At 49.7% G+C, this 27,077-nt stretch overlaps 2 protein-coding genes across 5 annotated transcripts; both read left to right on the top strand.

The window, feature by feature from the left end:
• Positions 1-614: 614 nt before the first annotated feature.
• SMIM11 (small integral membrane protein 11) lies at positions 615-27,077 on the top strand. 4 transcript variants are annotated; one of them, XM_043448899.1, is made up of 5 exons: positions 615-762; positions 4,149-4,231; positions 5,061-5,159; positions 11,362-11,539; positions 25,458-27,077. In XM_043448899.1, the coding sequence occupies exons 3-4, from the start codon at positions 5,148-5,150 to the stop codon at positions 11,524-11,526; spliced, it is 177 nt and encodes a 58-aa protein (XP_043304834.1). In that variant the 5' UTR covers positions 615-762; positions 4,149-4,231; positions 5,061-5,147; the 3' UTR covers positions 11,527-11,539; positions 25,458-27,077. The 4 variants fall into 4 exon arrangements, with proteins under 4 accessions (XP_043304834.1, XP_043304833.1, XP_043304832.1 ...); XM_043448898.1 differs by lacking the exon at positions 25,458-27,077 and adding an exon at positions 14,574-14,755 and having other exon boundaries at positions 618-762; XM_043448897.1 differs by lacking the exons at positions 4,149-4,231; positions 25,458-27,077 and adding an exon at positions 14,574-14,755 and having other exon boundaries at positions 619-762.
• On the top strand, positions 16,982-18,552 carry C27H21orf140 (chromosome 27 C21orf140 homolog). The gene has a single exon (XM_043448896.1). It carries the CDS (start codon positions 17,595-17,597, stop codon positions 18,348-18,350), a length of 756 nt encoding a protein of 251 aa, XP_043304831.1. The 5' UTR covers positions 16,982-17,594; the 3' UTR covers positions 18,351-18,552.

Genomic DNA, 27,077 nt, shown 5'->3' with positions numbered 1-27,077 from the left:
TAGAGGATGACAGAGGATGAGATGGCTGGATGGCATCACCGACTCGATGGACTAGTTTGAGTAAGCTCCGGGAGCTGGTGATGGACAGGGAGGCTTGGCGTGCTGCAGTCCATGGGGTCGCAAAGAGTCGGACACGACTGAGCGACTCAACTGGGGACCCTCTTGTCCTCAGCGGCACACAGTGAGGAACACCATGAGAGACTGCTGAGTGGTAGGGGCCCCGCGACGCCCCGCTCTCCCGCCGCCGTCCTCCTCCTCCAGCTCCGGTCAGGGGAGAACAAGGCCGTCCCACCCCCCACCCCCCCACGGCGTGGACGAAAACGCCTGGCCCACGCCCCAGAAGTTCGCCCCTGGCCCAGCCAAGTCTGTCCGGTGACCCATGTCGCGGCCGCACGAAGGCCGCCCGGGCCAATACCGCGGGTTCCAGAAGCTGGAAATCTTCTCCACGGCCCGGGCCCACTGCGCCGGGGGAGCCGCCTACCCGCCATAGCAGCGCAGGCTCCCTGCGCCGGCGCGCGGAGCGGTGCATTTCGGGACGGCTAGGTTCCCCGCGGCACTGTGGGAGTAGAGGTTTGTGTGCGGCCCCGCCTACCCACCAAGGCGCGGAGCAGCCTAGCCACTATGGCGGTGCAGGCTCCCTGCGCAGGCTTCCTGCGCCGGCGCGCGGAGCGGTGCATTTCGGGACGTATAGTTTCCCCGCGGCACTGTGGGAGTCGTGGTTTGTGCACGGCCCCGGAGCTGGATCCTCCGCGGCCTGGAGCTGTAAGTGGGCGGCGTCGGTGTCCGCCGGATCCTGACCCGAATCCCCGCTGCTCTTTGGGGGGCGCCCAGGCATCGTGTTCGCGCTTTCTCTTCATGACGCTTTCCAGCGGGACCTTGGGGGTGACAGCCACCACGGCCCACCCCCGCGGAGCGTCCGGCCTGGCTGGGTTGTCCAGGCATCCCAAAATGCACGGATCCAGTGGCGGGGGTTGCGGGGCGCGGCGTGTGGAGGCTGGCACGCAGGCCGTAGGGGGGTACCCAGATGTGGTTCCAAGCGAGAGAGGTTTGGGGGCCAGCGAATGTCTCCGACGCTCTGTTGTGTAGGTGGGGTAAGCGGTGGTCGCCCTTGACCGTCATCTTCGGGTCTGAGCGGGGCAGGTTTTGCCCCCCCACACCAGTGTGGGGGCTGGAGAGGACCTTTACCTGGCCCTCCAAGTCACGGAGGGGCAGAGGCCCAGCCCCTCGCCCTGGGAACCCTGGCCGACCCCGGCGGGGGCTCAGAAGTCAGCCCAACTGATAACCCCCACTTCATCTGGACCCCCCCCCCCACTTCCTCCACGCACCCATCGCTACTTCAAATGATGGGGTGAAGGGTTGGGGTGGAAAGAGGCTGGGAATGAGAGCAATTTCGGGAAGTTCAGATTAAGGACACAGCCTAGCGAATGGCTGGAGTGAGACACCAAGAGAGGGACCGACCCTTGGGTCTGTTAGGTGGACCAAGAATAAAATTGTGGACTATACCTTGTCCATATTGCTGTAATTAGCCTAATCAAGATAAGCCGGTAGCTTTTCTATTTTCTTTAGGAGAAATGTAGCAAAGGAAAAATCAGGATATTTTTGCAGTAAAGGAAATAGAACCATCTCTTTCTAAGCCATTGTTATCTTTGAGTTTAAAGCTAAGACTGGATAGTTCCAGAGGAAGTTTAAAACTTCCTGCACTTTGTAGATTTTATGTCTCTCAAAACTGTCCCCATCTGGTTGGCTTTTGTAGTTCAGCCCTCAGACACCAGCTGCCTCCTGGTTCCAAGACTGCAACAGGTGTACATATGGCAGCAGAGCAACTAGCCTGGTGATATTTTTAGCTGTCTCAGTTGTTCTCACTTGCTGAAGTCCTGCAGGGAGCTGCAAAAATAGCTGAGTTGCAGCCTGTAATTTAAGGGCGATTGGGGAAGAGTTATCATTTGGAGGCAGTAGGTGGAAACGAGTTTGATTAATTTGCCCTCTCTCCCACCCTCAACACACTCCTTTGCAGATGGACTTTTAAATGTGTTTCTTTCCTGAAGAGATGGAATTTTGTCACTCTAGATACGATAAGGCAGCTGCCAGTATTGTTTTTACAGTTAGATGCTGTGATATCAGAGAGAATGTGACTTAGGAATTTCAGAGTTGCAGCATTGTTCTTTGGATTTTTAAAATGGTAACACTTTGGCTGAGAGAGGCTAATGGAGTGCCCCCGGGTCAGATGCCTTGTCATTGGCGCCCCCAAGCATAGAGTCCAGATCTCCAGTTCTGGTCATCCGGGGTTGGTTCTTTATGCCATGCCCTGCTGTCTCATTTGCCCTGGCCACCACTTGCTTATGTTCTTCAGCTCACCATGTCTGTTACTGGAAAGACATTTATCGTAACAATTATGGTCGGTATTTGTGTAGTGCTTTTCATGTGCTGAGCCTGGTGCGTAATGTTTTTATAATCTAGTCTTTGAAGGAAAATTTACAGAGAAGGGAGCTGAGGTTTAGAGAGGCCCAGTGACTCATCCAAGGTCATACCACTGGTAAACTTAGCACATGATTGCCAGAGGGCCAGACCACCAGGCGTTCTTTTTACTTCCTCCTATAAGTTTTTTTGGACCTTTTTGTGGTCCTTGACCTTAGAAATTAATATCTAACCGACTTCACTGTGAGTCATTTGGTCTCAGAAAATGTGTGGGAAACAGCCAGACGTGTCTACTTATATATGTAGACAACTCAATAAAAATAGAGGTGAGAAAAATAAAATTGATAGAACCGTTTCAGTTCAGTTGCTCAGTCGTGTCCGACTCTTTCAGATTCCACGGACCACAGCACGCCAGGCTTCCCTGTCCTTCACCAGCTCCCTGAGTTTACTCAAACTCATGTCCATTGAGTCGGTGATGCCGTTCAACCATCTCATCCTCTGTCATCCCCTCCTCCCACCTTCAGTCTTTCCCAGCATAGACATTTTAATTTACAACATGGCTCATTCCTGAGATTATCAGAGATTATTCAAAGTGAAAATTCCAGCAACAGGTTGTAATCTGTTAGGAACATATTTCTCCTGGGCAGGTCAGAATCTACTGCTCCTTATAGACAAAGAAATCTTTTATACACGAAGGTAATGAGCACCTTCGGGCTTCCCTGGTGGCTTAGAAGGTAAAGAATCCACCTGCAATGTGGCAGACCTGGGTTTGAACCTTGGATTGGGAAAATCTCCTGGAGGAGCGCATGACAACCCACTCTAGTGTTCTTGCCTGGAGAATCCCATGGACAGAGGAGACTGGTGGGCTACAGTCCATGGGGTCGAAAAGAGTCGGACACGACTGAGCAACTTAGCACAATGAGTGCCTTTAATCATGGTCATCTCGTTTAAACAGACTTATGGTGTAAATTCCTGTCATGAGCTTATCTGACTTTGAAAAAGTCATGGGGAAAGCTTGGCTATCTTGTGCCAACTGCCGGCTTGTGTTCAAGATACTATGACCTTGGATGTGAAGGAGGTCTGAACTCTTTATGTTTAGATGCTTTGTTAAGTGAAAGTTTTCAGAAAAACATGTCTGAAGTTTATCTCATTTTCCCCATTCTAAAGGCCTGTGAGTTTTTCTTAATCCTAATTGTAAGTCCATTTAAAGAAAGGCATCCCCATGATTTTTTTTAATGCAGAGCTCTCTGCATCAGGATGAGACCCTGGGGCCAGACTGGATGAGTTACAATCCCAGTCCATACTGTGACTGTGGGCGTGTCACTGTCACGTAAACTGGCACTAGTGGTGAAGAACCCGCCTGCCAGTGCAGGAGACCTAAGAGATGCCCGTTCAGTCCCTGTGTCGGGAAGGTCCCCTGGAGGAGTACATGGCAACCCACTCCAGTATTCTTGCCTGGAGAAGCCCGTGGACAGAGGAGTCCATGGGGCTGCAAAAAGAGTTGGACACGACTGAGTGCACACGCGCGCACACACACGTTCCAAAGTATAGACGATAAACTACACCTCTTGGGACAGGTGTAAAGACTAGCTGAGCTATTGGCATGCAGTGCACTTCAGAATGGCTGGGCACAGTAAAGTGAAGCTGTGATTCTTAACACTGAAAGTCTCCGAATTGCAGAAGTAGAGGCCCCCGGAGCCCACGTAGTTGACACTCCCTGTCTTCATTTACAGATGGGACGGAGGTCCCCAGAGGGGAGTCACTTACCAGAGCGAGTAGGCCCTTCATCCAGAGCTCAAGTCTTCTGACTCGTGGGGTATGTGTCCTGGTCTAAAGATAGTGACATGGGAGGCCTCAGAGCAAATCCTGTGCCCCGGCTGGGTCCCTGCCTTGTCTCTTCCGCTTCACCTTCCCCTCCATCCCCCTGACGTTTTAGAGGGAATTCTAAGATTGGAATGACTTTCTTAATACCATTTACCCCCTATCCTTGATTCCCTTCCCACCAGATACTTTTGAAAACCAATATTACCTTGAGGCTTCACTGGTGTTCCGGCGGTTAAGAATCCATCTTCCAACACAGGGGACACAGGTTCAGTCCCTGTCAGGGAACTAAGATTGCACGCGCTATGTGGCAGCTAAGCCCATGTACCTCTGCTGCTGAGCCTGAGAGCCACAATAGAAGATCCCACATGCCGCATCTAAAACCTAACACAGCCCAATTTATAAATAAATTAATAAATGAATACTAAAGCAAGACAGTATTCCTTTGATTAATACTCAGGACCTGAGACATAAAATGATACCCCCACCACAGACTCTTGTTCAGGGCAGGAGGTGGGGAGAGGGTCAGATTAGGGCCTGGGCACCTTTGGCCACAGATGAATGGAGTGGGAGCACGCTTTCCCTTAGGAGTGGGGCCAACACCTCTGCTTGGCTGTGCTTCCTTCCCCGGTCAAGAGCAGCCAAGGAGATTGTTCTGCTCAGCAAGAGCCGAGGCTGTCTTGCTCGCTGGGGAGGCCTAACCCTCATCTCTGCAGAGCTTGCTGTCTTGGCTTGTGGGCCCTTTCTCCCCATTACAGAGAAATCTTCCTAAGGCGGTCTATCTGGAAAACTCAAATTGACCTGTTTCTTCTCTTCCCCATCAGAACAGTGGGACCTGCCCCAACGGGGTTCCCTCTCCTCCTTGTCTGCGTGGCCCACACGACCAGGAGTGAACTCCCAGTTGGTCCAGCATGAACTGGAAGGTAAGAATATCATCAGACATTTATGGCTTGCGGGTTTTCTTTCTCCTGATTGTAAAACTTCAGAATAATAGTTCTGTAGAGATAGGTGGACTAAGAATAAAAAAAGTAGATTAACGTAGGAATCATGATCTATAATACTTTAAGGGAACACATAAATGTACATTTTTTAACCAGACTTTCGGAGGAAGGCTTTTTCTTTGGGAGGACATCGACTGCCCTCAGACGTGCCTCACTTTGCTCGCAAAAACCACCCCTTTGAAGCTTCACCTATAGTCTCACATTTTGGTTTCTTCAAAGTGGATGAAAAAGATCTTAAGAGGCAATCGACATACAAAATCCTTCCTGATTTTTATGCTCTTCTTCCTTAATCTTTCCCATTTGTGTTGCCAACAGTATTTTGTTTTCTAATTCAAATTGAGTCTTTCAAAACAGACAGCTTAGTTTTCATGCAAACAGCCTTTCCTTTCTGTGGTCATATTTCACGAGTGCCATGTTTAAGTAGATTATCCATTATGACATCAAGTGCTACTTAAATATACTGACTGTGGAATAAACACAGCTGACTCCTGTAAAACCTTTGATACAGCTAGTGGAAGCAGAAGTTCAAGGGCAACCAAAGAGTGTCCTGTGAGCTGCAAGCCTGCAGAAGGCTGTGGGCTACCGTCAGCGGACCTCACGGGGGCAGGGGAGTGTCATGTTACCCCCTTTAAGAAAGTGGAGTGGGGTAGGTGCAGGGTGGCTACTAGGGCGGTCATGAAAATAGATGCTTTGAAAAGGATCGAATCAAGTCAAAATCATATATCTTTTCACTATCCAGAGATGGCTGCTATTAATATTAACAATTTGGTGTATTTTATTCCCATGTTTTTTCTATATATGTTTGTAATGTGTATATCGCCAAGCTTAGGATCTCATTATATGTATTTTTTTCAGTTATAAGAATTTTCTGGTTTGAAACAGCCACTGGCTTTCCTCACAGGAAGTGGAAAGATCTGGAAGCAGGATCAGGGAGCCGGGAGAGTACAGTTAAGTTCAGTCGCTCAGTCGTGTCCGACTCTTTGTGACCCCATGGACCACAGCACACCAGGCCTCCCTGTCCATCACCAGCTCCTGGAGCTTACTCAAACTCATGTCCATTGAGTCCATGAGGCCATCCAACCGTCTCATCTTCTATTATCCCCTTCTCCTCCCACCTTCAATCTTTCCAGCATCAGGGTCTTTTCAAATGAGTCAGTTCTTCGCATCAGGTAGCCAAAGTATTGGAGTTTCAGCTTCAGCATCAGTCCTTCCAATGAACACCCAGGACTGATCTCCTTTAGGATGGACTGGTTGGATCTCTTTGCAGTCCAAGGGACTCTCAAGAGTCTTCTCCAACACCATAGTTCAAAAGCATCGATTCTTCAGTGCTTAGCTTCGGACCCCCTCCTTCCCTAGCCCTGTGGGGCCTGGGGGCCGCCCAGGGGGGCTCTGGGGACTCTTCTCCAGGAGGAGCCTGGCCAAGGGTCAGGAGGTGGAGTGAAGACTCTCTGAGGGCTTAGAGATGTAGGAACGTGCGTGTCACACGTGTGGGGCTTTCCAAAGCTGCCTGTAGAAAGGCCAGGAAGGAAAGATGGGGGGATGAGAGGTCGTGGGGATGGGGGCTGGGCACAGCATGCCCTGAGACGTGGTGAAGGGTTTGCAGCATCGGCAGAGCCTAGAGTGAGCGGCTGACGGCGGGGTGGTGGCTGGTACCAGAGGCCCAGCTTCGGCAGAGCCTGGAGCGAGCAGTTGGTGGCGGGGCGGTGGCTGGTACCAGAGGCCCAGCATCGGCAGAGGCTGGAGTGAGTGGCTGACGGCGGGGCGGTGGTTGGTACCAGAGGCCCAACATTGGCAGAGCCTGGAGTGAGCAGTTGGTGGCGGGGCGGTGGCTGGTACCAGAGGCCCAGCATCGGCAGAGCCTGGAGTGAGCGGCTGACGGCGGGGCGGTGGCTGGTACCAGAGGCCCAGCATCGGCAGAGCCTGGAGTGAGTGGCTGACGGCGGGGCAGTGGTTGGTACCAGAGGCCCAACATTGGCAGAGCCTGGAGTGAGCAGTTGGTGGCGGGGCGGTGGCTGGTACCAGAGGCCCAGCATCGGCAGAGCCTAGAGTGAGTGGCTGATGGCAGGGCGGTGGCTGGTACCAGAGGCCCAGCATCGGCAGAGCCTGGAGTGAGCAGCTGACGGCGGGGCGGTGGCTGGTACCAGAGGCCCAACATCGGCAGAGCCTGGAGTGAGCAGCTGACGGCGGGGCGGTGGCTGGTACCAGAGGCCCAGCATTGGCAGAGCCTAGAGTGAGTGGCTGACGGCGGGGCGGTGGCTGGTACCAGAGGCCCAGCATCGGCAGAGCCTGGAGTGAGCAGTTGGTGGCGGGGCGGTGGCTGGTACCAGAGGCCACGGCCGCAGGGCCAGCGTGTGTGCTGGGTGCTCCGAGGCCAGAGCGAGCCTCACAGCTTCCGTGAGGAGTTAAATGTGAACTGTGGCCGCACCCACTGGAGTTTGATCGCGTTGGCCTGGGGGTGAGAGAGCTCCCAGGCGGTGCTGATATATCCCAGTGAGCCACTGCACAGAGAAAGCTTGCTTTTTAGTTGTGGAGTGACAGCAACCCGCTTGACTGCCCAGCCCGCTCGACTTGTCGCAGGAGTCCTCTCCTGTGTCAGGAACAGTTTTGTACAGAAAACTGTACAGAAGCCACCTGTACCTTCGCGACCTTCGGGCAGACACACAGCTCCAGGGCTACCAGGGAGCCCTTCCAGGTAGTGTCTGAAAGGAATGGCCTTCTGCCCAAACTGCAGTGACCCCCCCTGCCCCCCACAGGAGGTTAAAGGACCGTGGGACCCCCAAGACATCCTGTGCTTCCCTGTCTGCCTCCGTCAGCCTGTGGCCATGAGCAGCAGTCAGCGACAGCAAGCACCTGGTACCTTAGTACCTCAGCAACTGGGGGCATTGAAAACGTCAGTCATTCGCGGGACTTCCCTGGTGGTCCAGTGGTTAAGACTCCGAGCTTAACAGGGGGCAGGGGTTTGATCGCTGGTCAGGGAACTAAGATCCCATATGCTGCAGGGTGTGGCCAACAATAAATTTTAAAAGTCAGTCATTCTCATTACACGAGTATCGGCATTTGTTTAAAAAACTGATATAGAGCTAGACCACCCAATTATGTTTTCTTGATTTACTTCCCTGAAGGTTTGGGAGTTAATCTGAGGGTTTTGTTAGAAGGGAAATCAAAGGAAGAGATTTCATATGACTAAAAACTAAGATCGTGGCATCTGGTCCCATCACTTCGTGGCAGCAACGGATGGGGAAACAGTGGCTGATTTTATTTTTCTGGGCTCCAAAATCACTGCAGATGGTGATTGCAGCCATGAAATTAAAAGATGCTTACTCCTTGGAGGGAAAGTTATGACCAACCTAGACAGCATATTAAAAAGCAGAGACATTACTTTGTAAACAAAGGTCCATCTAGACAAGGCTATGGTTTTTCCAGTGGTCATGTATGGATGTGAGAGTTGGACTATAAAGAAAGCTGAGCACTGAAGAATTGATGCTTTTGAACTGTGGTGCTGGAGAAGACTCTTGAGAGTCCCTTGGACTTCAAGGAGATCCAATGAGTCCTTCCTAAAGGAAATCAGTCCTGAATATTCATTGGAAGGACTGATGCAGAAGCTGACACTCCAGTACTTTGGCCACCTGATGTGAAGAGTTGACTCATTGGAAAAGACCCTGATGCTGGGAAAGATTGAAGGTGGGAGGAGAAGGGGACGACAGAGGATGAGATGGTTGGATGGCATCACCGACTCAATGGACATGAGTTTGGGTGGACTCCGTGAGTTGGTGATGGACAGGGAGGCCTGGAGTGCTGCAGTTCATGGGGTTGCAGAGTCAGACATGACTGAGCAACTGAGCTGAACTGACCTGAAAGATCTAGCACGCCGGCCTGAGAAAGCTGTGGGAACGGCGGCCCTGAAAGTTTCCGCTGTAGCCCGAGTAGCGTCCTTGACTCCCCCTGCGCTGCCCACTCTCAGTCCCGGAACGTCCGCCTCTTGCTGCCTCCTCCCCACAGCCTTTAAAAGGAAAGTGAATACCGAAACCACTTCCCTGGGTTGGTTTGTTGACGTGCTTCCATTCCTGGGTTTCTAGCTTCTGGTTTCCATGTACATCCTGTCACTGCTAGAGCTTCGTTTTGGGTGTAGATCTTGGAAAATAGTGGGCTGGGCTTCCCCAGGTGGCACTAGTGGTCAAGAACCTGCCTGCCAGGGCAGGAGACACAAAGATGCAGGTTTGATCCCTGGGTCTGGAAGATTCCCCTGAAGGAGGGTATGGCAACCCACTCCAGTGTTCTTGCCTGGAGAATCCCATGACCAGAGAAGCCTGGTGGGCTACAGTCCATGGGGTCTCAAAGAGTTGGACACTACTGAAGCAACTTGGCACTCATGCATGAACTGTGGGCTGTGATAGGGGTTTGATTATGACAGGACTCCAGGGGCTCATCCATAGGGACGGAGAGAATTGGGAGGGAGAGACTTGCCAGCGTCTAGGGCTAACTAGGGCTCAACCTGGAAAAGGCCCAGTGAACACAAAATGAAGTTTATATCTCCAAACTGGTGATTTTTGTCTCCAAGGAGGTAAACGTTAGCATCTTTTCTTTCTTATCTGGCTTATGAATGTAGAGCCAAGCCTCACCTCTAAGATGTGACCCTTCAAGAAAGTAGATGAATTAGATGAGTTAAAGGGTTGTTGGGTGGAAGTCGGGGAGATTAGCCATAGGTGTGAGGCAGGAAGGACCTGGACACCAAGTCAATGTTCTAAGCAGCTTGTATTTGTCAGGGTAAAAGGTTTTTGCTTTTGTAACCTTTTTAGTCTTTTATACTGTTTGCCAGAGTGAGCTTTCTGAAGTGTATAGATTGTGCTTATTCTTTACTGTTTAACCTGATTCTGTGGTTGAAAACTGTTATCTAGTTATTCAGAGTGTTCTTGGAACATAATTTGTTGATTTCAGTTAATTCCACTTTATTGAAATCAAGAGTCAGTGGAAAGACAGCTGATGTAGGAGTCAGTGTTTGGTTCCAACTCTCGCTTCTCCTGAATGAGCCGTGTGACGTGGTGGGCTCACCACTGCCCTGAGCTTTTTACTCTCCTCCTTTGTAGAACGAGGTAAAGACCGAGTCTTCGTTCAGATCCTTTTGCAGCTGAAGTTTTCATTAACCCGTTTCAGATCAGCTTCAGTTAAACCCAGAGGGAGGGACGCGTGTAGTCTCCATGGAAGAATCTCCTTGTCCCAGTGCTCTGTGTAATTAAGTGATGGTTGGCATTTCACCTGAGGAGTTTACTGGACTAATCCTGCTTGGTCCTCCGGAATAATGATCTCTCTCAACGAAAGCGTACCTTTTCACTTTATCTGGGAAGGAATTTTTAATCACACACAAAAGCTCATAATTATTATTCAGGTCCTACTAATCGTGTTTCCCAAACTAGTATACTATTTGCCTCGAGATACTTGTGATGTATAGAATTTCATAATAAAGACTGCTCATGCAAAAGGTAAGTAATTCCAATCCCTAGTTATTCCCCAGATCTCATATTAGCCAATGGGTTAAAACTTCGCTCCAACAAAAGAATTACAGAAACAGTGTATTAAGTAGCTAAGCTTTAACATTTTAAGTTTTGCTGCAGTTTACTTGTATGTTTATTTTGCCTTCAAATACCAGTGCTAATGCGTAGCTGGAGCCAATCATAGCGTCCCATAAGGGTGGAGATTCAGAAGGAAGATTGGTCCAGCCTCCCTTTGCAGGTGAAGAGGAGGAAGCTGGGGAAAGTCAAGTGACCGATGCGGGTCGCACGTGCTGTGCGTGGGTCAGCGAGTGGCCCGAGCGGGGCTGCGCCCAGTCCCCGGCTCCCGCTGCTCACTGCAGACCGTGCCGCTGCCCCAAGCTCAGGGGGTGAGGGGCAAGGTGCACGGTCAGATTGTGAGAGAGCACAGCCATGGCGTCTGTGAAGCCAGCAGCCAGCGGGTGGTGAAGGGCACCTGAAACCAGGCTGCCTGCAACCTGGAACCAGGCCCTCATCTCTCCTGCGCCCGGGAGGCCCCCACCCAGCCAGTGCCCAGGAAATGTGTGCTGAGTGAAGGGACTCGAAGGAAATTCCTTCCCATGATCGAACGTCTCCAGGAGTTTTCTTTCTTCTTTAAGGTGCTTGAACACTTCCCCCTGCTGCTGTATATCTTGGCGGCGAAAACACTAATCCTCTGCCTGGCGTTTGCTGGAGTCAAAGTCTACCAGAGGAAACGATTGGAAGCAAAGCAGCAAAAGCTGGAAGCTGAGAAGAGGAAGCAGGCGGAGAAGAAGGAGAGCTAAAGGGGAGTGAAAGGTATGGGCCTTGCCCACATGAACTACACATGGGTCAGGGCAGGCCTGCCCCTGGAGGTGATGAGAACTCTGCCCGCCTCGGGCCTGAGGCTACGGAGGGCGCAGGGCCCCGCCTTCCCCGGGAGGTCGAGCAGCTCGGTGTCAGGTCCAAGTGCACGTCCTGACCTTTGAGCCCCGTCTGCTTGGGGGCCACGGCGGGTGGACAAGTCCTCGTCTCTGCTCCGAGCCTGCAACGGTTCTCCCGTCACAGGAGCAGGGGTGTTTGACAGGATTTGAGTCACAGGACTCTTGAGCCTTTCAGGAAGTTGTGGACCTTCTCCCTGGAGAAGCTTACGTACTAGAAACACCTAAATTAGACCTAGCATTGCAGACAGGGATGGGGAGGACGTGGGATCGCAGGTCACTTAAAACCCCTACCTGTACCTAAGATTAAGAAACACTGCTGACCTCAAAATGAAGTCCGACTCCTAGATTCGGCATGTACGTCCTTCTCATTCGTCCTCACCCAGGTCACGTGTCCCCCTCTGCTGCCGCTCCCCACACTCCTGCAGACCACCTTGACCACGGTAGATTCTCTTGGCCTTTGCTTGTTAGTCCCCTGGCCCAGAAAGCCTTCCTTATGACCACTCCCTCAGCAAAAAATCTTCCTCATTGCTACAGTCTGGTGCCTGTCTCAGAGCTGGTGTGTGTATGTGTGTGTGTGTGCGCGCATGCATTCAGTCATGTCCAACTCTTTGCAACCCCTGCCAGGCTCCTCTGTCTCTGGGATTGTCTAGGCAAGAATCCTGTAGGGGTTGCTATTTCCTGCTCCAGGGAATCTTCCCGACCCAAGGATGAAACCCAGGTCTCCTGCACTGGCAGGCGGATTCTTTACCACTGAGCCGTCTGGGAGCTGTCCCATAGCACGGGGCTGCCCAGAACGTGTTTGTTTTTAAGGCACCAGGAGGTGACTCCCCCCTCAGCTCACAGGTTGGACTAATGACGGTCAACAGGTCCCTTCATTCTCCAGGGCTCCCCCAGTTCATCACTGCCCGGGCTGAGTTCTGTGCTTTTCTCTAAAACGTGAGAGGACTAACACCTGTTAGCGGGGAGTCCTAGCTCAGTGGCCTCCACAGTCGGCCAACGATCAGGACTTGCTGGGGCCGTTGTTACAGTGCAGATTCCCGGGGCCCAGCCTCAGCAGCCCTGTTAGGTCTGTGGCTGGGTCTGGGCACCTGTTCTTTCAGAAACCTCTCAGGTGATTCTTCCACTGTCTTCTCAGCAGCTGGGTTTGGTGACCTCCAAAAGCCCTGTTAACCCTAAGATAGGCTTCTGTAGAGATGATGTCCTTTACAGGACTCATAGATGTTTCATTAATAATAATTGCAATTTGTCTTGAATGATTGTTCTGTGCTAGCATTTTCCTAAGCGTTTCACAGACGGCCACGTTACTGACCACTCCTGACAGCCCTGTGTTGTCCATTCAGACTGAGAACATGGCCCACCCTGTACACGGTCAAGGACAGAAGCAGAATTGAACCCAGGTCAGACATCCAACCGCAGGGCCTCACCCCTCACTGTGTCCTAAGCTCAGGATGGAGCTGCTGGAAACATTGGGCTCCTGGTCCTTCCCCCAGGATAGGGGACGGTTCCCTCATCGCCCTCTGTTCCCTGGGCCTTGGCAAGCTGTACACGTCGCAGGCAAAGAAGTTATTGTTATTAAACCTTGCCTTCTGAAAAAAAAAAATTTTTTTTTTTTTTTTTTTTAATTTTTTTATTAGTTGGAGGCTAATTACTTCACAACATTTCAGTGGGTTTTGTCATACATTGATATGAATCAGCCATAGATTTACACTTATTCCCCATCCCGATCCCCCCCTCCCACCTCCCTCTCCCCCCGATTCCTCTGGGTCTTCCCAGTGCACCAGGCCGGAGCACTTGTCTCATGCATCCCATCTGGGCTGGTGATCTGTTTCACCATAGATAGTATACATGCTGTTCTTTTGAAACATCCCACCCTCACCTTCTCCCACAGAGTTCAAAAGTCTGTTCTATATTTCTGTGTCTCTTTTTCTGTTTTGCATATAGGGTTATCGTTACCATCTTTCTAAATTCCATATATATGTGTTAGTATGCTGTAATGTTCTTTATCTTTCTGGCTTACTTCACTCTGTATAAGGGGCTCCAGTTTCATCCATCTCATTAGGACTGGTTCAAATGAATTCCTTTTGACGGCTGAGTAAAATTCCATGGTGTATATGTACCACAGCTTCCTTATCCATTCATCTGCTGATGGGCATCTTGACTGAAATTTAGGAGCAGGCACTAGAGCTGGTGGGGGGAGCGGGGGCAGGATGCTTCCCAGGTGGTGCAGGTGCTAAAGAATCCACCTGCCAATGCAGGAGACATCATCGTGGGTTCCATCCCTGGGTCAGGAATATCGCCTGGAGGAGGGCATGGCAACCCACTCCAGTGCTCTTGCTTGGAGAATCCCCATGGACAGAGGAGCCTGGCGGGCTACAGTCCATGGGGTCGCAAAGAGTCGGACAGCACTGAAGCAGTTTAGCACACACTAGAGCAGGGAAATTGGGAGTTCTTGGAAATTAAAACAGGTGATGGAAGGCAGTTTCCATTGAAATATTGCCTACATTTCTAATCCAGACAGAGTCATCATTTTGTGTGTTAATTGTGGAGAGGAAGCAGAGATTAGGTGTGAGATCACAGATAGTTCTTCCCTTCCCCAAACGTCCATGGCAGCCCAGTGTGACGGAGAGGTGCCTGGCTTGCCCACCTGAGCCCAGAACTGACCAGGGGGCTCCGGTTCCCCCCCAGGCTGGGGGCTTATCGATGCTTAGCCTGGAGCCTTATTTTAAACCGAAGAGATTTTTAGATGAAAGGAAATTGTGATTCTAAAAATACATTCATCAATAGACAAGCTTCCACGGTTTCTGTTTCAGTTTAAATGGCTGAGCATAAAGGTAGATGCTGAGCAAGTAAAACATTCACAGTTATTCTGCCAGACAGTTCATCCTCATCCCTTTGGTCTTCCTTTCTAGATTTCGTGGTGTAAATGTCAGCTCGAGTGAACTCCAGCTGAGAAGAAAGTCTTAATTATTGAACAATATGTCAGAAGACAAACTCGCAGCCTCTAACCTAACTGAAAATGATGTGAATTTTTATATGCTTTTAGAAGAACCAGTATTTTGTTTGCTAAAATAAAATAACCTTTGTAGAATAATCCAGAGTACGTGTGTGCATGTCTCTCTCCCTCCCCCTCGCTCTCCTCTGAGTAGTCAGAGGAGGAGGGAGTTTTGCATTTACAGCATTTTCTCGCCGTGGGCGCCAGATCAGAGGTGCCCCTCTGAAGAGGACTGGGCCATAGACAGTCCCCATCACCCAGCCCTCCGTCCTTCTTATCTGCTCCCTGGCGCATCCACTCCTCATCACCTCTTTGGCTCCCCCTGCAAACACTGGCCCTTTCTCGTGTTTGCATCCTTGGGGTGGAAGGAGGCTGTTCACCCCTCCAGCAGCATTGGCGCCTCTGCTGAACCTGTGAGGTCCTTGCAGGGAGGAGCCAGGGTGAGACCAGGGTGGGTACCAAGTCTAGGAAGAAGTCAGGCTGAGGGGCCCAGGTGTGCTTCGTCCTCTTCCCACCAGTTTGCTTGTTGGGATTTGCTGATAAGAGATGAAGGACAGGCTACCATGAAGACTTTCAGATTGAGAGAACAAGGGTCCATAAGTATTTTTCTCTGCTTCTAACAGATTGAGGTCTCTATTAAAAAGTTCCTGTTTCTTCACTTCTCTCAAGATGCCGGAGAGGATGGGGAATGAGGAAACAGTAACCAAAGCCACAAATACGGTGGCATATTTGGTCTCATTGCTGGCAGCCACATGGACAATTTGCAAGAGTGCCTATTAGTAGATACCCACGCTGACCCCCATGCCACGCTGGCCCAGATTGGTGGAACTTGGATTTTTAAGCATGAGGGATAAAAGGAATTACAGTTTTCTTACATTTTGCTATGATTGCTAGATGCTCCTTATCACAACTTAGAAAACAGAATTTATAGAGAATCAAAGTTTTCAGTGACCTCCCAGGTGGCTCAGTGGTAAAGAATCCACCTACCTATGCAGGAGACACTAGTTCGATCCCTGGTCAGGAGAAGGAAATGGCAACCCACTCCAGTATTCTTGCAATGGACAGAGGAGCCCGGTGGGCAACAGTCCGTGGGGTCACAAAGAGTCAGACACGACTGAGCGACTGAACACACCACACACACACGAAGTTTTAAATACGGGAGATTTTGACTCTATAAGCTATAAATCCCAAAATAATCAGAGGGGGATTTTCCCCTGACATTTCATGGAGAATCTATGCTACCTAGTTCAGGTTTATTTTAAACATAGGTGATTGCCTAGACTTTGGGGTTTAAACCTCAGTTTTGGAAATTGTGGAACATCTTGCCATCTTGAAAAATTGGGTAGCAGATGACCTAAGCATGGGAATAAACCACTGACCATTCCCATGGATTTTCTGTAAACTGTTGGGGGTTTAACATCATCTGTCTGATACTCTCTTATACCACTAGGGGGAGATAATTAATCACTGTTCTGTCACTAAGTCGTGTCTGACACTGCAACCCCATGAATTGCAGCCCTCCAAGCCTCCCTGTCCTTCACTATTTCCTGGAGATTGCTCAGATTCATGTCCATTGAGTCGGTGATGCCATCTAACCATCTCATCCTCTGTCATCTCCTCCTGCTGCCCTCAATATTTCACAGCATCAAAGTATTTTCCAGTGAGTTGGCTCTTTGCATCAGGGGGCCAGAGTATTTGAGTTTCAGCCTCAGCATCCGTCCTTCCAATGAATATTCACGGTTGATTTCCTTTAGGATTGACTGGTTTGATCTCCTTGCAATCCAAGGGACTCTCAAGAGTCTTCTCCAATGCCACAGTTCAAAAGCATCAATGCTTCGGCGCTCAGCTTTCTTTTTGGTTCAACTCTCACATCCATACATGACCACTGGAAAAACAATAGCTTTGACTATAGGGACCTTTGTGGGCAAAGTAATGTCTCTGCTGCTTACATGGACATAAACCATGTACGTGTTCAGGCCTCTCTAGATGTGTCATGACTGTACCACTGGGAGCTGGCACAATGCCTGGTACATAGTAGGTTCTCAGAATGGATGAACGGATAAATATAAATATGACCCTCGTGACCCATGTGGAAATGAGTCAGGAACTTGGCTCATCACTGTTAACAGGTTGCTGTCAGGGACTGAACTGTGTCTCCCCCAAATCTCATGTTGAAGCCTTGACTCCCAGCACCTCAGAATGTGACTATATTTGGAGATAAGGTCTTTAAAGGGGTGAACCTGGTGGCTCAGATGGTAAAGCGTCTGCCTGCAATGCGGTAGACCCGGGTTCAATCCCTGGGTTGGGAAGATCCCCTGGAGAAGGAAATGGCAACCCACTCCAGTACTCTTGCCTGGAAAATTCCACGGACAGAGGAGCCTGGTAGGCTACAGTCCATGGGGTCATGAAGAGTTGGACACGACTGAGCGACTTCACTTCACTTCAAGGCAAAATGAGGTTCAAAGGATGGACCCTAATCCCAAAGAACTGGTGACTTTATAAGGAGAGGAGATTAGGACAGAGACAGGGGGAAAGTCCACATAAGAACACAGCAAGAAGGTGACCGTGTGAAGCCAACTAGAAAGGACTCAGATGAAACCAGGCCTGCTGATACCTTGATCTTGAACTTCCAGCCTTCAGAACTGCAAAAAAATTTATTTCAGCTATTTTGTTATACAACCTTAGCAAACTAACACAACTGTCAGTCTCTTTCCAGACCTACTGCAGATGTGATGTACCATCGTGGATAGCTAGCAATTCCTGTTTCCTTATCACAGAAGCCAGACAGGAACTGTGATCAGTGTGTTCCATGATGGTTTGAAATCCAAAGTGTATCCATGGGACCAGCTCAGCTGTAAGAAAGTCCTTTGTGAGGTCATCATCCTACTCTGGCCAGAGGGAGACAGGCAAGTTTTGAAAAATACTTGAAGACCTAACCATGCCTCACTTTGCAAAACCTCTTTTGAGCAACATCATTACCAGAAATCTATTCGATAGCATCAAGAGGAAGCAATGTCTCCAGTATTTGCAAACACTGAGAACACTGCAATACGATGGGTTTACAACAGTATATTTTGGGGAAACCGACATCCCTGAGAGTCTTGTAACCGGGGAAGATTTTAGTGATGGTTATTACATGCCAACTCCAACCTGGTGTGTTGTGCACGCTGGTGGTAGTCAAGGATGGGTGCCGTGGAAATATCGAATGTTTCTAAGGGATGAGTTATGCGTCAAACAGGAAGACAACCTCTTCTTTGAGTTCTGTGATGTGGTGAAGAAGACCTATGGCAAGTGCGCCGTCGTGGTCAAAGAGAGAAGGCGGCAGGATGAGATGAGGCCGAAGGAAGGCAAAGAGACTGAGGCCCAGGTCCATGTCCCCTCAGTGGTTAACTTAACAAGCGTCACGTGTTGTCCTGAGGTAGCCAAGTCCTACGGCCATAAATTACTCACTCTGCCTTCTCCTTACAATTACCTGAACCCTTTAGACTCAGCCTGGTCTTCTCTGAAATGGTTCATCATCAATAACAGGAAGGAGTTTTGTCTGCAGTCCGTGGATGGTGTCTATTCTTACCAGTATATACTCTTCAGTAATTTAATCAGCAAAGGAATTGAAAGAATAAACCTCAGCAAATGGAGGACAATAACTAACAAAGTACGAAGATGGGAAAACTACTATCTCGGTAAATTTTCTTAAGGGTGGTGATCCCTCCAACCAGTGGTAGGACGGTGCTGTGGGCATGATCTTTACTGATTCTGTTGACCTTGATTCTGGACCACTGTGGCCAAAGACACTCTAATAATGACCTCGCAGGGATCCTGTGAGAACTGAGGTTCCTAAGGGCTTTGGTAAAGTGCTTATGGTTTGCTGAGGGGTTTCATTAAATCTTGTTGGTAAATTAGTAATCTTGACTCTCATTCTCATCAAGGCCACTTTGAGGGCTATTATGTCCATGGGAGGATTCAGGTTAACCCAGTCCAAAGGAGCCTGGCGGTGAGCAGAGGTGAAGAGAGCTAAAGGTTGTATGGTCAAAATTTAGGTCTGGGATAAAAAGAGAACCAAGTGTGTGGTCACAAAAAGTTGAAATTGACTAGTGTTCCTACCGGTTTCGGTCCACCGGAGTAACCCACGGGGAGGCAGATGTGGTCTGGGTGGTGGCTGAACTGGCTCTTTCCTTCCATTGCTTGAAAGCAAGGAGGCAGAGGGATCAGCAAGAGACATCCAAGGAAGTGAAATCCCATGCAGATCCTCCAAGGCAACTCGGTGGTCCCCATAAGGAACCTGGGAAGCTGTGACACTAGTTGGTTCAAGTAGGACTTGGTGGGCAAAGGCAGGTTGGTGGTCCCCATAAGGAACCTGGGAAGCTGTGACACTAGTTGGTTTAAGTAGGACTTGGTGGGCAAAGGCAAGTTGGTGGTCCCCATAAGGAATCTGGGAAGCTGTGACAGTAGTTGGTTCAAGTAGGATTTGGTGGGCGACCAGGTGACGTAAACAAGATGTCTAAAGCATCTACTTACCCAATTCATCTCCCATTCCAACTCCAAGAATCCCAACAGTTCAGTTCAGTTCATTTCAGTTGCTCAGTCATGTCCAACTCTTTGCCACCCCATGGACTGCATGAATTTACTCAAACTCATGTCCATTGAGTCAGTGATGCCATCCAACCATTTCATCCTCTGTCCTCCCCTTCTCCTCCTGTCTTCATTCTTTCCCTGCATCAGGGTCTTTTCCAATGAGTCAGTTCTTTGCATCAGGTGGCCAAAGTGTTGGAGTTTCAGCTTTTGCATCAGTCCTTCCAATGAATATTCAGCACTGATTTCCTCTAGGATGGACTGGTTGGATCTCCTTGCTGTCCAAGGGTCTCTCAAGAGTCTTCTCCAACACCACAGTTCAAAAGCATCAATTGTTTGGTGCTCAGCTTTCTTTATAGTCCAACTCTCACATCCATACATGACCACTGGAAAAACCATAGCTTTGACAAGACGGACCTTTGTTGGCAAAGTAATTTCTCTGCTTTTTAATATGCTGTCTAGGCTGGTCATAACTTTCCTTCCAAGGAGTAAGCATCTTTTAATTTCATGGCTGCACTCACCATCTGCAGAAGCCCAACAGGAGGTCATTAGAACATCGTGCATTTGCATCTTGGGACCCTGGTTGCTGAGCCACCTGTGGTTGATACAATAGCATCCTATTCTAGTTTGGAGCCGCTGTTGATGGTAGTTGTAAGGATTAGTGGTGGCATTTTTCACTTTTATAGAAAAACACCTGCCTCTTATTAAACATATCACAAAACTCACTCTTGTTTATGTATGCTCAAGCATTAATTTTACAGTTGAGGCAATTATGCTGGGATGTGTTGAAAACAACATCTGAAAATTGCTACCCAATTCCCAACAGACTTGCCTATACGTCAGATGATGAGACTAGGTTTCTGCTAACCAGTATAAAAGTGAAAAATGCCACCACTAATCCTTACAACTACCATCAACAGCAGCCCCAAACTTGAATATTTGCTTGTTGCCCTGCCCTACTCACTTCCTAAAAGTCCTTGGATTATGCAGAAACATTCTGTCAGAAAAGAGATGTTCAGTGATTTTCAGCAACTAAGGAGTGGACTCCCCACAGCATTTTGTTTTCATGCGTTTTATCCGGGGATGAATTTCACCCAACACTGCCAGTCACTTGGAACCAGACAGTCTCAGCTGCGCCTCCAACTTTACAGCCTGCTGTGCTGTGTGAGTTTCTTATGGCAGCTGCAACAAATGACTACACACTTGTTAGATTAAACAAACAAAAGCTTATGCTCTCCCGTTCTGGAGGCCTGACGTCTGAAATCAGTTCCACTGAGTCAGCATCGCGTTGCCAGCCAGGCCACCATCCCTCCCTGAGCTCTAGGGCAGAATGCATTTCTGGCCTCTTTCAGCTGCTGATGGCTGCCAGCATTCCTTGGCTTGTGGCCACGTCACTCCAAACTCAGCTTCGGTGGTCACATGAATTTCTCCTCTTCTGTGTCAAGTCTCCCTTTGTTTCCCTCTTTTTTTTTCCTTTTTCTTGAGGACAAGTAATAGGACTCAGACCTGCTTGGTGACTTCAGCGTCAGGGGCCTGAGTGTGGGGATGTTGAACGCCCCCACATTGCATTTCTCACACCTGTCCAGAGTTCTGCAGTGACAAGCACTAAGAGCTCACACACTTGCCTCATTTCATCCTCACAACAGGGGGTGACGTAGGAATTGCCATTGTCTCCATTTCTCAGAAGGGTAAACCAAAGCACAGAAATATAACTCGCTCCAGAGTGGAGGAGCTGAGTTTCAAATCCAGAGTTCCTGGTTAAGAGTTGTTATTCACACAGCCCATCCACCAATGAGCATTCATTCATTCTCATAACAATCCCTCCATTTTACAGATGGGGAAACTGAGACCTTGAGCAGACACTTGGACCAGTCAGATTCTAAAGCCCGCGTGTCCAGCTACATGCTTGGCTTGGTTAATGAAGCCCACCTTTTCTTTCTAACTGCACAGTTCACAAGGTGTAAGGCTCATCTCTGACATCAGACAGGCATCAGCCAACAAAAGAACTGCCTCCAACTGGACACCACAGTAAAATGTACTTCAGCACGCAGTCGAGCCAGAGGCAGATGCCTTTTCAAGACACATGATTTTTCAGTGAGGAGAAAAAAAAAAAAAAGAGGTTTTCAGGTTATCAAATGAACGAGATAGACTAACAGGAGTTATTTTTCTTTGAAAGCCAAAGTGATCAAATAAAGTGAGATTAGGATTGTATTCCTTTGAGGATTTGTTCAATCATTAGGAAAACAAGAAGGGGAAAGAGAACGCTGGTATAACCAGAGATCAGAGGGCCACTGTCAATGTGCTGTTGGGGTTTATAACATCATGCTCGTCATTAAGAAATGCTGCTTTATACCAAGCGTGGAGACTTCCAGCAGAAGAGAATGGAAAGTGCACTGGGTTTCAGGAATCAGATGGGCCTCGGGAGAAGCTTAAGTTTCCAGCTTGTTAACTAGGAGACTTTGGACAAGTTACTTCCCTGAGGCTCAGCTAACTCATTTGTAAACTAGAGTTAAGGGCTTTAAATGCTTAGCACAAGGCATGCCACTACCTCGAGAATTCCCGTTATTACAGTCAGGCTGGGGTTCCAGAAACACATCCACAGTGAGACCTCCTGTCGCTGACCTCATCTCCTTTTCACTCTTTTAGGAAGCTCTTGCTGCTCTTTATCATTCGGTTGTAATAAAGGCAGACACAGCCATCTTAAGATGCTTTGATCAAAGGAAATGATGTTCACTGGCATTTCTTTTCAGACCATCTGTGTTAGGTTAGGGAAATAAGGATAATAAAGTTTCTTCTGGTGGAGTGGACCAGAAGGGATGGTGAGGATAGCCTGGAATCTTTTGGGGAGGACAGCGCCTGCATGAAATAAACAGTGGGTGTCAAGACACAGCGGCCCTGGGTGCGTGGACACGTCCCCTGGAGGAGACTCTCTGATGTCGGTGGCACTGACTCCTTCCGAGAGCTTGGCTGATGGACCCTCTTGTCCTCTTTGGTCCTCACCAGCACTAACAACCACATCGCCACTTCCTTTCCACAGGCCAGAGTGCTTCCGCCCACACGCCCTCCAACTCTAGGAGGCGGGATGTTGGAAAATGGCCCTGCCCTGGGATGAGCACAGAAGTAAAGAGGAACACGGAGCCAGATGCGTCCTGGCACTGCCCTTGACCGCTCAAGGAAGGTCCAGGCTCAGCTGGGTTGAAGGAGCCCACACCTGGCCAATCAGGGGACCAAGCGGCACCCCCACCCCAGGCAGTATAAACTCCTTCCATCTGTGACTGTTTTACAGAACATTTTTACATACTTGACCTCATTCAGTTCAGACAACCACCCTGTATATAGGCAGGGCAGTGATCTTGAAGCTCATTTTACAAATGAAGACGAGGTCAGGCGGTAACTGACTCACCTAGGGGCATGCACACTCACCTGTAGGGACAGGAGGGTCAAAGCTAGAATCCACGTCTTCCTATTAGGAAGCGTTCACATCCCTCTCTAGCTGGCTCTATGGGTCAGCCAGGATCAGGCCAGGCTATGAGTGGTGGAGCCCTAACCACAGAGGTTTAAATAAAGTAGGAGTTAACCCCCTAACCCTGCAACCAACACAAGAAGTCCTAAGGTGCTAAGGTGACAGTTCATGGTTAATAGGATGGATCCATCGTCATAAAGAGCTCAGCGTCTTATCTTTTTCTTCCACTGTCCTAGACTTGGCTCCATCCTTGAACTCCTAGTCCAAAATGGCTGCTGACCAAGTCATTGCATTAGCATTCCCAGCAGAAGAGAAGGAGCAAAAGTGGAAAGAAGGACCCATCCCTTTTCTTTTAAGGGACTTTCCAGGAAGTCTCACCGACCAGACTTAGGCTCAAGGGAAGCTGGGAAAGGTAGTCTTTACTTTGGGTGGTGAGGCGGCCAGCTGAACATCCTTCCTTCCTGTGGGTGTGACCACTTGTCCACTCAGCAAAAATGCGAGCACCCTCAATGTGCCTATAGTCTGTGCCCTGGACAGGGGTCCAAAGAAAGCAAGCTCGGGCCCTGGAGGCAGTCAGGCTGGTGGTAAGGAGCACGTCTCGGTCAGTGAGACACTGGAGGTGAGGGAAGTGAGGGGTCAGAGTCCAGGGCTGGTGCGGGGAGTTGTGGGCAGAGTGGCAGGAAGAAATGAAGCTGGAGCCGAGCCCAGAGGAAGAGGTGCAGCTTATCACAGAGGGAGAGGGGAGGGACCGCCCGCCCAGGCAGAAAGTCAAGTGTGCCCAGGCTAGCAGCTTCCTTAGTCGTGGGTTCTGTGAGCATGAACCTGTGTGTGTGTGTGTGAGGGGGCATATGGAAAGTGGGGAGCAGTGTGAGTGGAATGAAAGGAATGTAAATATGGAAAGGACAGTGTGGAAGAAGGAAGCCACGCGTTGTGTGAGAAGGAGCCTGGGCTATTCTGGAAGGAAAGCAAAGACAGCGGGAGGGTGCTGAGCAGGGCGGTGGGTTACGGTTTTCAGGTTAGGGTGGGGACACATAACTTTTCCCAGTGAGGAGTCCAGCTCCTGGTTAAACACCCTTGTGTGGTTTTCCAGGCCCAACGGCGCCAGCTACAGCGGTGTCGCCCGGCAGGGCTCGTGGGGAAAAAGGCTGCCTCCCCCAGCAGACTGGGAGGCAGCCAGCGCCCTGCAGTCTCTGCAGGGCACAGTCCTCGAGGACTCAGGGCCCCCCTGGGCTGCGGGGGGGCACTGCAGACCTCAGGCCCCCAGCCTCTGCCCACTGGGGCTGGCACCCCACCTGTGCTTGGAGCCAAAGGTGTTGCCTCAAGCCAAAAGGGAAACTGAGGCCGCCAGCATAGCTCCCCTGGACACCCCCTTGGCCCACAGTTACCAAGGCCTGTAGTGCCCAGGCACCTGGATGCCACCCACCCCCGCCCAGCCAGCTTCCCTCCGCCGCCCTTCCTTTTGCGTCTCCCTCATCTGTGACCCAACGCCAGCTTACTTCTGGAGAAGCCTCCCCCTGCCCCTGCCTTCCCCTCCGGCTCCCATTGGCTCTGTCCCCTCCCGCGAGGTCTGCAGCAGGCGACAAAGCTGGGAGACCTTCTTTACAATTTTCAAATAACCAGCTTGCTGTGTTTTCAGGTGAAGTCCCTCCAAATTTAATTCAGTGGGCCTAACTGAGAATCTGGAAAAAAAACGTACAGTACAAAAAAAAAATCAATATATTAGTGTTCAACATATCTGAAAAGGATTGAGCCAAGGAAAGTGACTAGTGAAAGTAGCTCAGTCGTGTCCAACTCTTTGGGACCCCATGGACTGTACAGTCCATGGAATTCTCCAGACCAGAATACTGGAGTGGGGTAGCCTTTCCTTTCTCCAGGGGATCTTCCTAACCCAGGGATCGAACCCAGGTCTCCTGCACTGCAGGCAGATTCTTAACCAACTGAGCTAGCAGGGCCAAGGAAAATATTGGGCCAATTATTTGAAAACTAACTAGTTATTTGTAACTAACATTGCTCAGTGGACAGAGGAGCCTGGCTGGCTACAATCCATGGAGCCACTAAAGAGTTGGGCACGACTTAGCCACTAAACAACAATGAACCTATTGCTCAGGCATAATTGGTTTCCTGACTTTGCAGACCACACACACACACCCCTTCACACTCACACACACCTTCACACACACACACACCCCCTTCACACTCACACACACCTTCACACACACACACCTTCACACACACACACCCCTTCACACTGACACACACACCTTCACACACACACACCCCTTCACACACACACATACCTTCACACTCACACACACCTTCACATACACATACACACTTTCACACACACACCCCTTCACACACACACCCCTTCACACTCACACACACCCTCACATACACATACACCTTCACACACACACACCCCTTCACACACACACACACCTTCACATACACACACCTTCACACACACACACCCCTTCACACACACACACCTTCACACTCACACACCCCTTCACACACACACACCTTCACACACAGACACCTTCACACACACACATACCTTCACACTCACACACACCTTCACAAACACACACCTTCACACACACACACCTTCACACTCACACACACCTTCACATACACACACGCACACCTTCACATACCCACACACACACACCACCCTTCACATACACACACACACACACTTGAAATAAGAATGCAAATGGCACTGTTTCTTTTTTTTTTAATTGTTCATTTTATTTTTGTCTGTGTCAGGATCTTGTCTTCTGCCCCGGGCTTAGTTGTCCCACAACATGTGGGATCTAGGCTCCCTGCTTGGAGATGGGACCCACGTCCCCTGCCTTGGAAAGTGGGTTCTTAACTACTGGACCACCAGGGAAGTCCCCCAGATGGGTGATTTCTATTTCCTCACACCCTCCCCACTCTTCGTAGCCTGGCCTCTGTTCTCAGCGTGTCCTCTTGAAGACTTGACGACCCACGACTTCGAAGACCAAGAACTGCCTGCCCGGTCCTTGCTCGGGGGTGATAAAGTGCAGCCCCAGAGCTGCTCTAGAGGTCTGCATCCTGTCTGCCTTTGACAGAGAGGGCAGCCTTTCTGGGCCTTTGCTTCCTTACTTGTGACATGGGGAAGATGACAACTGTTGGGGGTCATCGATGTCAAGCGGGTGTTCGAGTGAAGGGCTGAACGAGCATTCGCGGCTCCCTTCTCTCTCCCCCTCCTCATTCTACCTCTCCGGATGCTCCTTCCCAGCCTGGCTTCCGCTTCACCTCCCACTGCCCATGTTTAAAGTCCCAAAGGAAGTTCAAGGACCATCTCCTCGGAATCCCCTGAGGGGCGTTTCAAATTTGTACACAGATTACCAGTCTCCCTGCAAGGGTTCTGATGCATTGGATATGGAGCCCAACCCAGGAACCTGCATTTTAAACCACCTCTTGTGTGCGAGAACCTCGACCCTCTCTTCCCTGCAGACGCCCCATCACCCCTGACTTCCCTCCGGGACGGAGGAGACCCACACGATCTCCGCGCACCCCGGGCCCCTGAGGTGGTTGGGAAGACATCCTCAAGCAGGTGCGCTCTCTTGGGATGAGAATTTCGGAGACAGACTGTCGAGAGGTGACCTTTTAACAAGCACTCCAGACTTTTTGTTTGAAATATTTAGCTGCTGAAATACATTATGGACGTCTCTGCCTTGTTAAGCAAACTTTCACCTTTTCTTAACCACTAGATTCATCCTGAGCAGGTTAAAAACAAGTGGTATTCCTGATTTGGGATCGGTGATCATACAGACGAGGTCCCAAACCTGGCCTGCTGCTCACAGGCTGTCTCTCTTGCTCTGAGGTATGTCTGCTGCTAACAGCCTTTCTTCATTTCTGCTTCTAGTACGACCTAAGCTTGAAACCCAATCCCTCCTCCCAAATGTGTTAGGAACTCGTCTAATAAGATTACACAAGATCCTAAGGCTCTCCTGTGTGTGGGGGACACAGATTTCAGTTCACACTCTTTGAAACATCTTCCAACTGCCCAGGAATGGTGTTCTTCTTATAGATTCATTCTCCATTATGGTCCAGAGAGGGGCTGGATAGATGCAATCAGAAGGGGTCCTGAGTGTGGGCTTCACCAGTCACTCCATCCACTGACATCTCTGTGCATTCACGTCCAACCAATTATTTAAAGTCAAACTACAAATCTATTGACTTCATGTATATGGATTGGAATAGTATCAATAACTCCAACAAGTGATTAATTGCACAAACTACCATACAGTTGCACTCATTTTTGCATGTTTATAAGGTTATGCTCAAAATCCTTCAAGTTGGGCTTCAGCAGTACATGAACTGAAAGCTTCCAGATGTACAAGCTGGGTTTAGAAAAGA

The sequence above is a fragment of the Cervus canadensis genome, chromosome 27 (assembly GCF_019320065.1).
Source record: "Cervus canadensis isolate Bull #8, Minnesota chromosome 27, ASM1932006v1, whole genome shotgun sequence".
Taxonomy (NCBI): Eukaryota; Metazoa; Chordata; class Mammalia; order Artiodactyla; family Cervidae; genus Cervus; species Cervus canadensis.
Note: the sequence above shows the minus strand (reverse complement) of the source record. Positions and strands in the feature narration are given on the sequence as shown.